A 16,487-nucleotide genomic window follows, 5' to 3' on the forward strand; every position below is an offset into this window, starting at 1 on the left:
TAGGGATGTGTAGAGGAGGTCAAGGGGCGGAAAAGGGAAGTGGATATGGAGTGCCTGCCTCTGGCTCATTCCAGAGTAGGGCTGGCAGCTGGGCCCCACTCCTGCGAGGCTGCCTACTCCAAAGCAGCTGCCTTGACTTCGGTTCACAGGTATTTCCCATAAATGCCCATCACGGCCGCCCTCCTTACCTGACCCCCCCTTCCCGCCTAGCCCTTGTCTTCTCTGACTATGCACACCTGAGGGTGCGTCCGTGTGGACCCTTCACCACAGCTGGTTGGGTAGGTTTGCCCCCAAGGCCTCTAAGAAAAACTGATTACAAAACTCCACTCAGCATTATTTTCAATATGCAAAATACAATTTATTACCTGGAGGTACCCTTGGAGTCCCGACATGGGTAGCATATTCCAAACCAAGTGTTTCATCGATAAATACTACACAACACCCACTATGAAATCAAATACTTCCGGGGGGGTGGCTTTCTGCCAATGGGGATAAGTGAGTGTTCTAGGGAATACTTCCCGGGTTTTTTTTTTGATTGGAAAGTTATGGACCGTTTTTGCACATACACTGAAGATGCTCTCTGCCTCTCCAGAGATCTAACCTTGAATTTGCTTCCCTTCAGTCTAGGTGGCTTTTCCTTTGTCCTGTCTTCCTTCACTTCTGGGAGGTCCAGGTCAGAGGGCAGAGACACTAAAGGGTCTGTAGGAGAGAGACAAGGGGATACCATAAGGAGGAGACCAGGAGCAACTCTGGGACATGCTGGGCGTGGAGCTGGGGAATCCCGTGAGACGCACTCAGGGGCCTGACTCCTTCAGCAGCTGTGCCCATTTCCCCAAGCCCCTGCCAGCCTGGAATCCACTGGGCTCTTTGGAGTCCAGCAGGGGCCTTTTCCATTTCTCTCTCTACCCCAAGGCGTGCTGTGTAGTAAAACCCTCAGTAAAATGTTTGCTTGGCAAATGACTGAATCTAACCACCATATTTACTTTAAAAGAATTGATGGAAAAGCTAGCTTGGCTGGTTTTGGATTGACTGGCCCATTAGGATACAAATCATTCTGAGGGTGGGCCTGGCACATGTCCTGATGTTTGCAAGAGGCCAGCCACGTCCAGACCTGTCTGTTGGCTGTGCCCTGCTGCAGCTCTGGAGGGCCTCTCTGAGCAGCAGGGCCTGGGGCTGGGCCCATGGGGCCAGAACCACAACTAGGAGAGGGGTCAGGCTGGAGCAGGGCCCAGAGAGGAGACGGGACAATCCAAGGCACTCAGGCACCATGGGACCCGAGACCACTCACAGGGCAGGCCTCAACCGGGAATGACTTTTGGTGTGTGAGGTGACCTTCTATTTCTCTAAGTAATGCATGCCATCTTAATGAACAAGGAATTTTCTAAAACAAAGAATAAGCCTCAACACCTTAAAAACAAGGAGAAGGAGATCTTACAACAAAAACACTTGGTGTCTTCCAGAAGGAAATGCTGAATTTCAAAGACAAGTATTTTGTGAGTTATTTTTTTCTCAATATCAGAGAGGCAAAGACGTTATCACTTGGGACCTATCAACTAATTTGTGTATGTAATTATATTTTCAATGCAATAAATATGAATATACTTCATATAGATATGATCTACTATGATACTTTTAGTATCCTGAGTGGATACTACTAATTCTAATACATCTAATACTACTAGCAGGTTTTTAAGTAAGTTTACTATCTTGTGTTCCCACACAGAAAGGTTTTGGTTGCTTTGAGAAGCCTTTGTGTCACAAAGAGCATTCAGCTTTTCCCTCCAATGACAGGAAATATCCTGTCCAAGGGATCCATCACATCATCACAGAATTCATAAATCAAACATTCTGTCCACTTTATGCACATCTTTCTTCCATTTATGACAGTTCACACAGAGGGAAATGTTTGATCTGAAAAAAGACAATGCGAGCCTGAAAAAGAAACTTTTACAATAAAAACATTTTTTTAAAAAGGGATTTTGTCCAATTACGTTTGGAATTAGACTTTTCTTCTATCACAGACCAGTCAACATGGCCGGCCTCGTGCAGCCCGCTGTTAAAGTCAGCACTTCTAGAGGAAAGTTCCAAAAGACACAGCACACTGAGAAGAATCAGACGTTAAAGTGCTCTGAAAACAAATTTGATTCAAGGAAGTACTAGGGGATTTATTAAATGCTGAGTCCTACAGGTAATAGAATGTGTGGAGACGGTATAATTAGAATAATCTTAAAAATGGATACATTTTTAAAAAGTATTCAAAATGCAAAACACTGTACTTGAAGGTGTTCTAGTGCTGAAGGCCCACACTGGGGTCTTTCCAGGGGTGGTCATTTTAATAGTAATATCGGGGATGCTGAGTGAACTTGCAGCCGCGGAGTCACTCCTTTAAGCTACGTTGCAATAACCCTCAGATCCTCTAGACGAAAGATCTATTTACATACGACGGTTTCAAATTCTACCCTCAGGTGCCCATGTGTGCATCGTGAGGAGATGATTAAGCCCAGACCTGCAAAGCCACAAACAGATAATTGTTAGTCCCCGAGTAGTTAATGACTTGTGAAACTTGAGTTTAAAGAGATAAAAGCAAGGTCAGTTACACACACGCACACACACACACACACCATCCAAAATGAAGCACGCACATGTCTTGGGTGGTAACACCTTACTCCTGGCAACTCAAAGGTGCTTCTTGGGACCTGTCTCTTCCCCTAGCTCTGCTCAGTCATCCGCAGGGCATCTGTGGCCTTCTTACTAGGGGCTGGTAATGCTTAGGCTGAGTACCATCTGTACCCACGCCCCCCCCCGCCGAGTACATTAATGTGACTTTATTGATTTAGGAAACTCTTGCCCTGGAAGATGAACTCACAGATAACTTTGTTGTTTGTTTCAGGAACTTCCAAAAATCCTTGATTTATCCTAAGAGTAGACCACTCAACTACTCTCTTTAGAAAAGATACTCACTTCTCAGGCCTACACAGAGCATCACAAATGACGGTTACTTTTCAAGACTGTCTTCAAAATCCTCTCCCTTCCCCAAGTATGTGTCCAGCAATCTTAAAACTATTGTGCCACAAATTTGTCTAATCCTAATTAAATCCCTCCATCTGGCCTTAAACCAGAACCCCCTCCCCACACCTCATAAATATCTTTGTTCTCCCCTTCTGAGTTGCCACTAAGACTGTCAAGTTTGTGCTCTGTCCCCACTGAGGTAGGAAATACGCTTAGCTTTGCTTTATGAACAGGCTATTTTGGAGGTATTTCTGGTGAGCCAACATCCAGCAAGGTCATTGAGCTCTTTGAGAATATGATGAAAGCCACGAGGACACTTTCCCCGGAAAAATGGACACATGAAATGTGACCTTTAATTTCAGGAGCTTCACGGGTTCCCTAAAACCTCTCTGTGGGTCTCACAAAGGTGTGTCACCACGGAATAAGAATGCCCCACTATTGGGAGGTGAGCCTGGCACCCTGTGGTTTGCCAAAGGCTAGAATCAGAAGAATCCTACTTTCAGGATCAAAAGGGACTGTTGGGGTCACCTGGCTCCATTATTACCTCAATTTCATGCTGATACACAGCTGTTTAACCTATGCTCGAACACCTGCATTGATGGGGGGCTCACGACCTCTCCGGGGCAACGCATTCCTTCTGTGGCCACGGACAGAGCTGAAGTTAGAGCTGTGTCTGGCGAGCATCACCCAGGCTTATTCCGAGCCTCTGCTTTAAAGAGGGCCAGCCACTCCTCTCACACACACAGTAAAATAAAAGAACTTCTCTCTTACTCTTAGGGTATGATCCCATGATCCTGAGCAAAAAGCAGTTCCATCAGGGGAAACTCGGAGAGTACTAACGCGGTTTTCATGTCCAAACAGGATGGAGACTCGGGACCCCTTCAGAACATCCCAGACGTTGATGGTATAATCATTGTATCCAGCAAAGAGCAGGCGCCCTCAAAGCAGGAGGATATGATGGTTACCGAACCAGTTCCACCCTTGCTGTTTTTCTTTTCATGACTCGCTCACACAGTCATGCAGTCGCTTGCTCATTCATTCATTCATTCATTCATTCCACAGTGATTCAGTGCCACTATGTGCCAGGCACTGTGCTTTGCCCTGGGGGTTCAGAGAGCAGTCGCTGCCCCTCGTGGAGGGTGCTGGTGGGCAGGCAGGCAGACACGTGAATGGACACATGGTAGCACATGGAATAAGGGTGTCCCTTTTCAGGGATGAAGGGGAGACTGGAAGACTGAGGAGGAAATGCCTGATGAAGGGCACTGCAGGTGGGAAGCTGCACACATCACTGTCTTGAAGAAGAGCGGCACAGCCTTCATTTCCCGTAAAAGGAAGGGGTTGGGGAGGCTGCTTCGGGTGGGGTGAAGTGGGGTGGGGCATCGTGGAGGAAAAGCGGGGCAAATGCAGACTGCTTAACCCACTGGCTCATGGGAAGTTCGGCTGAGGGAAAGCTTGATCGAGAGCGGGGTTGCCTTTAGCTCCCGACTTACAGTCCCCGGAAAGTTTCTGAAAGGAAATCTTACCACTGAGGGAGAAGTCCACACTGGATGCTCCAAATATGATACTCTCTTTGGAATAGATGGAGACCTCCCTGTCTGCCCGGAGGTCGTAGAGGCGACACTGGGGTGACAAACGTGACAAACGTGACAAAGCAGCACTTATGTCTGGCTCCGGGGTGGGGAAGAGAGGACCACAGGGCTATCAGCAGGTGCTGGTGGCTTGTGTAGTTTGGGGGATGAGGGAAATACCTCTAGTTTTCTCCCCTAGTATTTTCTACCTTAATCCCGATTCCTATTAATCTGCAGGGATCAGTGGAGATTCAAAGAAACAGCAAATACAGAAGATTTGGGGGGGTACAAAAACAAAAATGAAACCCCTCTTTTTTTCTGATAAAGGATACATATTCATTGTAGAAAATACAGAAAAACTCCTAAAGAAGGAAACAAAAATCACCCCAAATCCTAGAGGTATTTACTAACATCTAGGCTACTTCCTTCAGTCTTATTTCCATTTTATGTGTGTCTTTAAATGGAGTGGATATTTCATGATGACTTCTATTAACATCAGGTTATGAGCATTTTTCTCATATCATTAAATAATCATCAAAAACACATGACTAACATGGTTGTTGAATATTCCTTATGTGGATATATTAAATCTGTTTAGCCATACCCTGTTAAGACTTTTGATTGTGTCTAATTTTTCTCCTTTATAAATGAAATTTTGATGACCATTCTTACATAAAAATCCTTATACATATCTCTGATGTTTTCCTTAGGATAGTTAAGGAACAGAATCCTCAGAATAAAATTGTTTCAAGAAATAGTATGACCAGATCAAAGGGGAGGGATGTTTCGAAAGCTCTTGGCTCATATGGCAAGACTGTTTTCCAGAAGCGTGGAACCAATGGGCCTAACTCTAGGCTCTTTAACCACATTACGTCCACAATATAGCATTTCACTGCTAATCCAAATGAGCTCTGTTCACTTAAGCTTGCATTTATTGGATTACAGGTGGTCTGAAAATGTTTTTAGGTGTTTATTTGCCATTTTGGATTTCCTACTTTGTAAACAGTCTACATTTTATCAAACTCTTTTTAAAAATTGGGGTGTTTGGGGCACCTGGGTGGCTCAGTTGGTTAAGTGACTGCCTTCGGCTCAGGTCATGATCCTGGAGTGCCGGGATCGAGTCCCGCATTGGGCTCCCGGCTCAGCAGGGAGTCTGCTCCTCCCTCTGATCCTCCCCCCTCTCATATGCTCTCTGTCTCATTCTCTCTCAAATAAATAAATAAAATCTTTAAAAAAAAATTGAGGTGTTTATCTTATTGATGATACAACCCCATTCATATCTAAAGGATTTCAATTTGGTCTGTCATATAGATGGCAAGAACTTTTCGTAGATGTATGCCCTTGTATTTTGTTATACATTTTTTGGCATATGGAAGTTTTACATTTTCATTTTCATTTTTTAAAAAGATCTTATTAATTCGGTATTTATCTTCCCTCTGGCAAACCCTGAACCAACCACTTTCCCCAGGTTGCCTGGGGAGGTATAGGAAAAGGAACATATAGGGCAGATGAGACGTGGGAGAAATAATACGTACCAAAAATATTTACTTATAGTAGTATTTCTTAACAGGAAAAAAAAAAAAAACCTTGATCCTAAATGTCCAAAAATTGACTAGTTAAGTACATAATGGCATGTCCATAACATGGAATACTATTCAATCACTAAGAAAATATAATATAGATTGGCTCCACTACCACATGGGAAAATGTTCACAATCCATTGCTAAGTGAAAAAAGCAAATTATAAAGCATTTTGTTTTAAAATAAAAAAGACAGAAAGGAATGCACCCAACTGTGACTTTACTTCGGTTGGGAGAATAAGGTATTTTAACCCTCTTCCCAAGGCTTCCTCAATGAATTCACTTTACTACGGTAATCAGAAAAACATTAATTTTGAAAAATAAAATTAAATCACTGTATCTCTCTTTCAAAGAGGAAAAGCTCTCATAACTTAGAAGCATACCGTAGCATCATCTGATCCTGAAGCAAAGGCATCTCCACTTGGGTAGTACCTGCAGAGAGAAAGTTTGGATAGAAAGCATTTATTCAGAGTGGTGATTCTCAATCCTGGATGCCCATCAGAATCATCTGGAAATCACCTGGGAAAGTTGTCCCATGCTGGGCCCGTGGAATTGGAATCAGAATCTCCACTGCTGGGGACATAAGGACCACTCTTTATAGAGGCCAGAAGGGGAGGCTGATCTGGCTGGCCCACTGGCCTCTAGTTTTTTTCCCCGTAAGTAGGGGACAGTAACAATGGCCTTGCAGAGTGTTGATGAGGAGTAACTGAGATAATGTGTGTATTCGCACCAGGCACTGAACACAGAGCAGGCCGCCTGTAACCTTGGCTTCCATTGATCACACACCTCATTCCTGGGACTTGGCTCAGCTCCAGGCTAAGAAAGTGATTATCTGCAGACACTGGAATGGCATACACAAAACCTCGTGCAGATCTCCGCGCTGACCATTGCCTCCCTGGGATACCTCTGGCAAGGGACTTTACCTTGCCCAGCCTCAGTTTCCTCATTTGAAAAGTGAGGATGATAATGTACTTTCCCTGTTGCAAAGACTGAATAAGATAATATAGGCAAAGAACTTGGCACCGTGCCAAGTGAAAAGCATTTAATAAATGATGCTTATTACTGTTATGTTCATTCTCTTCTCGGTAATCAGGCTTCCTGGGGAGAGGGGAGTCTACACTGAGACCTAATGGATGTGAGAGGAAGAGGGGTCAGGATAGGGACAGCAGCACAGGTGAGAGAATGTGCATTTTATTTATTTATTTATTTTAAAAGATTTTATTTATTTATTTGAGAGAGCGAGAATGAGAGAGAGAGAGAGAGTACATGAGAGGGGGTAGGGTCAGAGGGAGAAGCAGACTCCCCGCCGAGCAGGGAGCCCGATGCGGGACTCGATCCCGGGACTCCAGGATCATGACCTGAGCCGAAGGCAGTCGCTTAACCAACTGAGCCACCCAGGCGCCCGAGAATGTGCATTTTAAAGATATATAAGGGTTTAATTTATCTTTGTGGCTTTATAGTCTATCCTGCATCTTACCAACTTCACTAACTATCTGTATTAATTTCCTTTGATTTTCTAGGTAATTACTGCACATTTGCCAAAAGCAATAGTCTTTTCCCTTTTTCTCTACCCTACAATTGAGGGCAAGGACCTAGAAATTCTTAATAACATTTCTATTGCTAACGTAAATAAGCATTGTTATCTTGTTCTTCCTTTTAAGGGAAACAAGTCTAGTGTCTTTTCCATTAAGTATAATGAGGATTCTTAGAAGGAAGAGTCTTGACAGTGCCATCTTCCAAATTTACATGCCAAGTCCTCGCCTCTCGGGAACCAGTTCATAGATCCTGCTACCTACTCAACATCTCCACTTGGGTGTATAATAGGCATCTCAAATGTAACTATCCCAAAACAGAGCTCCGGAATCCATGTGTGACAACTGCCTCCTACCCGTACTTCCTCCAGTCTTCCCTGTCTTGGTAAATGCGCCTTATAAAAGGTTTGGGTTCCCAAGCTCAGGGTTCTTCTCCTGTAATGCAACCCCTGGCCCGTGCAGGTGTCTTGGGCCCTGTCCATTTCACCCTGTGGGACTGGGGCTCAGGTAACCAGCACAAAAATGCTGATACCCTGGTTACTGCCATTGCTAGAAGTAATAAACTGTCCTTCATCTCGAACCCAGGAGTCTCGTGTCTTCTACCAGCATCCATGAAACTGTGGCAGCCTAACTTGACATCGTGTAGCTAGGGTAAAATCTCAGAATCAGCACAATTCTGGACATTTCTGTCCCTACAGTGTCTTCCTTAGTTCCAGCCACCGTCACCTCTTTCTTGAACTCACACAACTTTCTAATCGGCCATCACACTTCCATTCTTGCTTCCCTACAATCTCTTCTCCAAACAACAGCCAGAGTGACCTCTCAAAGGCAAAACAGAGACCATGTCAGCCACCCCCCAAACTGGCCTTTGGTTAGGTCCCTCCAGATCTTGTCTTAACCCAGCTCTCTGCAAGCCTGGCTCTTTCAAAGACTGCTTTCTCAGAGAGGCCTTCCCTGACCATCCTAAGCAATAACCCATCCCATCCCATCTGCCTGTTTTACTTTGCACATAGCACTTATTACCATCTTAAATTAAATTGTACATTTACTCATTTGTGCTTTGTCTTATCTCCTGCAAGAAAGTAGAGACCTTGTCTATCTTGTCCACAAGTTCCTGGAACAATGTCTAGCATATAAGTCTCAATAAATATTTGCTGAATAAATGAATGAGAAATACTGACTCTATTTAGGGAGGATAATAACAATTACTCTGAGTGCCATTAAACTAAATATCTCCAAGAGATCTGGAGCGCTGTCCAGTGCCACCACAAATCAGCCTTTCTTGCGGGGAGACCTCTCTCAGCCAAGTAAAATGAGCCTGGAGGTGGTTCCTGGCCTGAACATTACCCTACGCCAGGGATCACCAGCAGAACAGAGCAGTTACATGAACATTCTACTCACTGACCGGACACTGTTGATGTCAGATTCGTGTGTTTCAAAGGCCTGCACACACTGGCCGGAGCGCATGTCCCACACCATGGCTTTCTTGTCACATCCCTACAAATGCAAAGTTACCCAGAGTTATGGCCACTGCAAGGCCCGTCTACAGTCAGGCATGAGTTCTCATTATGTAACAGAGCCGTTTACTTTCCATTGGTAAATGGCTGACAACATGCTTTTCTGAGACTAGCCTCACCTAAGGCTGCTTTCCTCAACCAATAAGCCCTGAGGAGGTGAGACTATGTCTTGGGGTGTAGGGGAGCAAGGGAAGGCACCCAGCTTTCCCCTTCAGCATGTCTTCTTCTTTTGCACCTTTCCAAGTGTGGGTGCAAACCCTCCAGAGCCTCCTCGCTTTCCCCCTGGGCATTTCTCTCTTTTCTGTCCTTCCCTTCCTCCCTCCTCTTCATCTCTGCCTCTCTAAGCCCGGGAGGGAAGGGCAGGCATACAGTGGGTACACGGTGAGCCCACTCCGCTTTGTCTCAGGTGTCCAGGACAGCGTGAGCGAAGGGAGAGCACCGGGTGCCGCTGGGCCATCCACACCTCTGCAGCACGCCGGCTGGGAGTCATGACCTCGCCAGCACTTAGCTGCGGGTCTCTAGCAAGTCACCGTCCTGGGCTTCCGCCTCACTACCCATAAACCCTCTCTCTGGGTTGTCAACGTGACCCAGAGTCATAAACATGAGGTTTTCACATTATGCTATCCTGGTTCTAGGAGCATTTGACACATTCCTGCAGAGCAATGCTATTATCAAGCTTGGGTAGTATAATGTGGACTCTCAATAGTCAAATAGAAGACATAATGGCTTAAAATCGGTGTTCAAGTTGCTGGTTTGAACTTCAGGGAAAAGAGTGGGGTGAATACCATAACTGATATCTCAGAACTGTGGGGGTTCAGCACTCTGATTATCTTTCATGACAATGTGGACAAAGCAATCGGGAGAGTCTTCAAATCTTTTGAGGACACTAAATCAAATGGAGTTTAGTGCTCTGAAAGAGACAATATAATCTACAATGATATCAACAATTTGAAAAGACAGTGTAGTTGAGGAGGGACAAATACAGTTATTCAAAGGCACAGAAATGAAACATACACAGACGGGGCCAAACACCCAAGAAGAAAATGGGGTTCCTGCTGATTACAGGCCACACAGCCCTCGCCTGATGCCCAGCACCAAGATGCAGGCAGCTCGGAGCAAAGGTCCCTTACGTCCTCCAGCTGCAGATGCCGTGTGATGGTGCGTCTAGCATGTCCTCTCCCACCTCTCTCCTGACTAAAGCGAGACAGGACCTGAGCCCCGTCACCCTGCTCAGTTCCCCATTCTTATTCCTGGCTGCCACAGAAATACTTGCCCCTGACATCTGCAGAACCCATTGTCAACTCTTCCACCTAATATATTCCACGTCATATCCTGGGGGAGTGGTGGTACTGGTCTGCATTGTGCCCAATTTACAGACGAGGAAATTTAGTCAAATAGCAAAGCCGGGACCCCGGCATCCTAGTCGAGAGCTCCTCTGTGCCACCGTGGCCTTGTGTGCCTGACCCTGAGCCTTCAAATGCTCTGTTCCCTGTGCCCTGGGGTGGGAGGGTGATGGCGACAGGCAGGGATGGGCCAGGAGAGTGTCTCACAAGCCCCAAGCCCTGATCACACCACGCTGCCTCACCTCAGCAGCCATCTGACCGGCCTTGGTACCCTTATGGCTCATCTCCAGTGCTCTCAGATGCTAACTCTGCCGTTTATTTTAGGAATAACATTTTCAAATGTGGCAGATATGCACCTCAGGTCACAGCATTCCCATGAGGAGAACATTCCAGACACCCCTGCAGACTGAATGTCAGCAGCAGAACAGGAGACCCTCTCAGCCCACCACGCACTACCACTGTTATGGGAGCCGGGGGTGGGACAGTGAGCTGAGGACAATTCCTTCTCGAGCAATGCCCGATCTACTCCCTGAAATGACAAGAATTGCCAACATAATCCTCCCACGGAGACGAAGGACCCCTAGGGATTTTGCTTGGGTCTTTACCCCAGACACGAAGGTGTTGCCCGTCTCCGAGGGGGCCAGGTCCAGGCAGAGCACGTCAGCCCCATGGCCGTGGAAGCTCTGTAGCAGCTGCCCACTCTCCACGTCCCACAGGGCACACGTCCCGTCGCCGCTCGCTGTCAGGATCTGTCCACAGAGAAGGGCAGCAAAAGCGTTGTCGTTATGACCTCTGTTGGGGGAAAGTCACTCTGATGCTTAGAGCTGAACGGGGAGGATGAGGCTCTTGGAACAAACACACACAGACTCGTGCCTCGCTATATATGGATTCAAGCACAGGAGTATTTCCCCTGTACTAAGAAAAAAAAGTTCCTTTGCGACACCCTCACCGTCCTTGCGATGTGGTTTATGTGCCTGTCCCCCTCCGGAGCAGGAAACGGAGCAGGCCTCCGTGCTGTATCTGCAGACTCTGTGCTTGCCCGGCGTCCCAGAGGAAGTGCTCCGTGAACGTTTGTGGAACAGAACTTGCGCAGCCCCCACGAGCAGGCCAGACACTTCGAGTGCTTCTCAGATCTTAACGTGCTCCCCAGCCACCGGGCTGCTTGCTAATATTGCATCCGGGGTAGGGGCCCGAGGCCCCAGCATTCTCATAAACCCTCAGCTGGTAGCAGCGCTGAGCAGTGCGCCCCGTCAGACACGTGCCCCTGTGGCTGCTTCCCCCCAGAGCGGGGCAGGGCCCTAGACGGTCCTAGGGCCCCCGAGAGGGCCACATGCAAGCCCTCACAGATTCAGCAAGCACCTGCTGGGTGCTGACGACACCCAGGTGCTCTGCTAATAGGCATTAATTAGGGTTCGCACAGAGATCGTGTCTCGGTCCTGCTCTCCCGGAGGGCCGTTGAACAGAACCGGCAGTAAGACCCAACACCAACCGAATTCCCTGCCCCTGTGTTAAACAATTCCGAGCCCAGGCACACTTTCCTGGAGCTCTGTGAGGCAATACTGAGACCAAGTGAAAACAATCTAGCGGCCTGGCAGGACACACCTGCTCCTGTGAGGTAAGACTGTGAACCAACGAAAGGACTTACCAAGACTAACAGCTTGCTCACCCAGACTCACAGCAGGACCCTTACCTTTCGGGGCCCACCAATCCAAAGCTAGTAATGTCGTAGCCAGTTTCCTGCCTTGAGAGACCCATCTTAAAATCACCCAGCTTGGCCCCCCAAGCCCTCCGAGTACCCTTCCCTGATTTTCTCATTTTGAGATGCTATGGAGAGTCTGCCGAGTTGGGGTTCTCCCTTGCCGCAGGAGGTCTAAGAAGGTTGGCACTTCTGGAGAGCAAGTTTTTCCGAGGATCTCGGCAGACAAGACAGTGATGACTCACGATAGGGTGAGAAGTGCTTAGATCCAGGCAGGCCCAAGGCACAGACAGCAAACCCATTCTGGCAACATCTGAGCTGCTCCAAGGATGCGTGAGAGCTGGCCAGGTGAAGGCCTACCTCTGCACAAAATGAGAGTGTGAGGACTTCAGCCTGTAGGCAAGACGGAGCTGTGGGAAGCTTCCAAGTGAGATGATAAGATCAAAGGCAGATTTTAGGAAACTGTGTCTAAGGTCCTTGCAGCCACCTCTCAAGCCGCTTCTGTAAACTTACAAGTACAAAGGCCACCCATACAGTGAGAGGAACGCTGCGGTGCCTGGGTGGACTTAGGGTCACAGCCCGAGACTCTGTGTGTGTGTGTGTGTGTGTGTGTGCATGTGCGTGCGCCCACGGCTTGGGCTCAGGCTGAGCACAGCTTCGTGGGGCTGGGGGAAAGGCAGCGGAGATGCAGGCCTCACGGCCTCTGGGACCCAGCTGACTGCACTGCAGAGCCCGGGGCAGCCTGTCCTGAGCAGCCACGGGCTGGGGGATCCACAAGGGCTAAGCCCTGGATGGCACAGCCTCCCTGCACCCCACCTTCCTGCCGCGCACAGGGCCCGGATGAGGCGATAAGACAGTGCAGGAAGTGGCTCGTGCAGTGTCACTGCCCCAGAGAAGGCCCTCGGTGGGTGGAGCTGACTGAGGAAAGGAAATGAGCGGCAGCCTTAAGGACTGCTAGCCTCCTGTGCCCCACCGACCGCCCTGCACCGCCAAATTCCTCCTGCTGCTGGTTTTCTCTTCTCCTCTCCTTCTTTTCTGTTCTCTTCCCTTCTCTCTTACACGCTGGGCCTAGCACTCGCAAGGAATCTCCTTTTCTCTGCAGGAGAGATACACATTACAAGGAGGGGACTCTACTCCCACCCTGGCCTGGTGCCCTGCTGCCTGCCCCATCTTGGAGCGCGTTTCCTGCCAGGCAGTCTGGGGAGACCTCTACTCTGCTTGCAGCCAGGAGAAGCCGCTTTGGAGCTCAGCCCTGGAGCAAGAGCTGGGTGAGTTCCAGAGAGCTTAGGCTTCTTGGGCGTGGCCCCCAAGGCCCACCTCAAAGCTCCCTCTCAGGGGCAGCTCTCAAACGTGGGGAATCTCCAAGGCTGCAAAGATTCTGCCACTGTTTGTGGGACTCCCTGCATCCTTGGCTTCTTTCAAGTGGCCTGGTACAACCAACAAGATGATCTAGGCTGGTAAAAGTTAGCTTATGAACGCACAAGACTTGGAGTGGGTCTTCATTTGGGTACTTAGATTTTATAATATGCTGTAATTCTGTTCAATGTCTCCTGGGCCACACCCATTCCCGTCCTAACACTTGCAAAGGGCCAATAATCTCCCATCTTTTTTGGGACACCCAAACAATCTGCTTTAAACGATAACCTCAGCCTAGCTCTTTAATTTGTGAATTTTCCACACCATATTCTTCAACCAAAGAGATGAATAGTTTTTAAAAGTTACAAGTAAATTCTTAATAGTAAAAAATATTTAAAAAAATACTTTTAATAATTTTGTGATCTTCATTATAAGTAAAAATTGAATTTAAAAACCAAACACTCATCGCGATAAATGCACAAAACAGAGCCTCTAACTCACTGTCAGTCATTTCTGTTGGAAGGTAGGGAATGTGTAGGTTTAACAACAGTCTTCTGCCAGCCGGCCCGGGCCACAGCGCCCCCTACTGTACAGGTCTGTGAGAATCCTGGTGGCAAACGACAGGGGCAAACACCCCACTCCAAGTCCGAACACCCCTCTGCTCGGCAATTAAACAGTTACCCAGTCACCTGGTCTCCCTGCTGCCAGCCTCGCCTCCCCTTCTGACCCCAGTCAGCTGAAACCAGAGTGGGCCATGGAAGGCTTTAATCTGACTCAGATGCTCTCCTCCTTAAAAGAAACCCAAATCTGACCTGGCACCTGCAAATGGCTCCTTGCCCATCTGTAGCATCAGGCCAGACTCAGGGGGCCCTGTGATCCAGCCCTGCCCACCTCGCAGGCTGCCTGTCTCCCTCTGGGCTGCCCTCACACTTGCCTGGCCACACCCTCGCCCTCCAAGGCTGGCTCAGGCAGCCCTTTGCAGCAAGTTTGCAACCACCCCTCCCATTCTGAGCTCTCAGCTTCCCCCACTGTTCAGTCACAGAGGGTTTCCATGAAGGTCCTGAGAACAGAGCCTGAGTGTGAGTGAGTCCACCCCCAGAACCGGTGGTATCTGGCAATGTGGGTGGTGGGCACCTATGAAGATTTGCTAAATAGATATGAATGAATAAACTGAGAATTCTTTTATGACTTGTTAAGAAACTTAGAGTGTTGAAGTTGTATTGTTTTCACCTTGTAGTTTATTCAAAGTAGGGAATAGATTTACTATTGAAAGCTTTTTCTTTTGGCATTTGTTAAAACACAAGTGTAAAGTAGGTATAGTGAGGTGTATAAAATGCACAACTCTGAAGCTCAGCAGCTCATTAAAGTTTTACACATGTAAGCACATTGGAACCACCACTCAGACTGCCAGGTAGGAATTTCCACCCCCTCTGAAGGTTCTCTGTTCCACTCCCACGACCACCAAGTCAGTTAGAGGATGTTTAATACAGCTCTGTCATTAATTAATTGCGCCGACTTTCCCCATTTTTGATTTATTAAAAATAATAATGATAACCAATGAAAAACAACAGGAGGTTCCTCTTAGAGCCAGCTGCTAGAGCATACCTCTCCTGTTAAGACACCAGAATAGCAATACTTACATTGCGCAAAACAGACTTTAAGACAAAGACTATGACAAGAGACAAAGAAGGGCACTACATAATCACAAAGGGAAAAATCCAACAAGAAGATAGAATGATTGTAAATATCTATGCACCTAACAGAGGAGCACCTAATACATAAAGCAACTATTAACAGACACAAAGGAAGAAACTGTGTAGAAATATACAGAAATATAATAATAATATGGGACTTTAACACTCCACTTACATCAATGGATAGATCATCCAGACAGAAAATGAACAAGGAGACAGAGGCTTTGAATGATACATTGGACCAGATGAACCTAACATATATTTGGAATATTCCCCCATCCAAAAACAGTGGAATACACACTGTTTTCAAGTGCACAAAGAACATTCTCCAGAACAGATCACACGTTAGGCCACAAAACAAGTCTCAATAAATTTAAAAAGATTGAAATATCATTCATCTTTTCTAAGCACAACAGTTGAGCACAATAAATCACAAAAAAAATCTGGAAAGAACACAACTACATGGAGGCTAAGTAACAGGCTAATAAATCATGGATGGGTCAACTAAGAAATTAAAGAGACAAATGAAAATAAAAACCCAACTGTCCAAAATCATTAGGATGCAGCAAAGCTGTCTTAAGAGGGAAAATTATAGCAATATAGGTGTACCTCAAGAAGCAAGAAATATCTTGAATAAACAACCTAACCTTACACCTAAAGGAGCTAGAAGAAGAACAAAGGCCAAAGCCAGTAGAAGGAAGGAAATAATAAAGATTAGAAAAGAAATAAATGACATAGAAACTATAAAAACAATAGAACACATTGATGAAACCAGGAGATGGTTCTTCGAAAAGATCGACGAAATTGATAAACCCTTAGCCAGACTCATCAAAAACGAAGAGAGAGAACTCAAATTAATAATATCAGAAATGAAGGAGAAGAAGAAAAAATAAAAGCTGACACTAGAGAAACACAAAGGATTATAAAAGGACATTATGAAAAATTATATGCCAACAAATTGAATAATCTAAAAGAAATGGATAAATTCCTAGAAACACATAAACTCCCAAAACATAATCAAGTAGAAATAGAAAATTTGAACAGATGGATTACTAGCAATAAAATTAAATCGGTAATTAAAAAACAAAACAAAACAAAACTCCTGAAAAACAAAAGTCCAGGACCAGATGGCTTCACAGGTTTATTTTACCAAACATTTAAAGAAGAGCTTATACCTATTCAATCAAACTGT

General features: G+C 46.4%; 1 protein-coding gene across 2 annotated transcripts in view; it reads right to left on the reverse strand.

The window, feature by feature from the left end:
• Window positions 1-333: 333 nt before the first annotated feature.
• The window catches only part of GNB5 (G protein subunit beta 5), a 40,007-nt gene continuing 23,853 nt past the window's right edge, over window positions 334-16,487 (reverse strand). The window contains exons 6-11 of one of the 2 annotated variants that reach the window (XM_081831095.1): window positions 11,155-11,298; window positions 9,095-9,186; window positions 6,541-6,589; window positions 4,533-4,629; window positions 3,781-3,947; window positions 334-699 (exon numbers count right to left, since the gene is read on the reverse strand). In XM_081831095.1, the coding sequence (XP_081687221.1) occupies window positions 691-699; window positions 3,781-3,947; window positions 4,533-4,629; window positions 6,541-6,589; window positions 9,095-9,186; window positions 11,155-11,298 (558 nt within the window). In that variant the 3' untranslated portion in view covers window positions 334-690. Of the gene's footprint in view, window positions 2,507-3,780; window positions 3,948-4,532; window positions 4,630-6,540; window positions 6,590-9,094; window positions 9,187-11,154; window positions 11,299-16,487 lie in introns of both variants that reach the window. The other variant, XM_081831094.1, reaches the window with a different exon arrangement.

Source organism: Leptonychotes weddellii, chromosome 9, assembly GCF_054177405.1.
Source record: "Leptonychotes weddellii isolate Sample4059 chromosome 9, ASM5417740v2, whole genome shotgun sequence".
Lineage (NCBI taxonomy): Eukaryota > Metazoa > Chordata > Mammalia > Carnivora > Phocidae > Leptonychotes > Leptonychotes weddellii.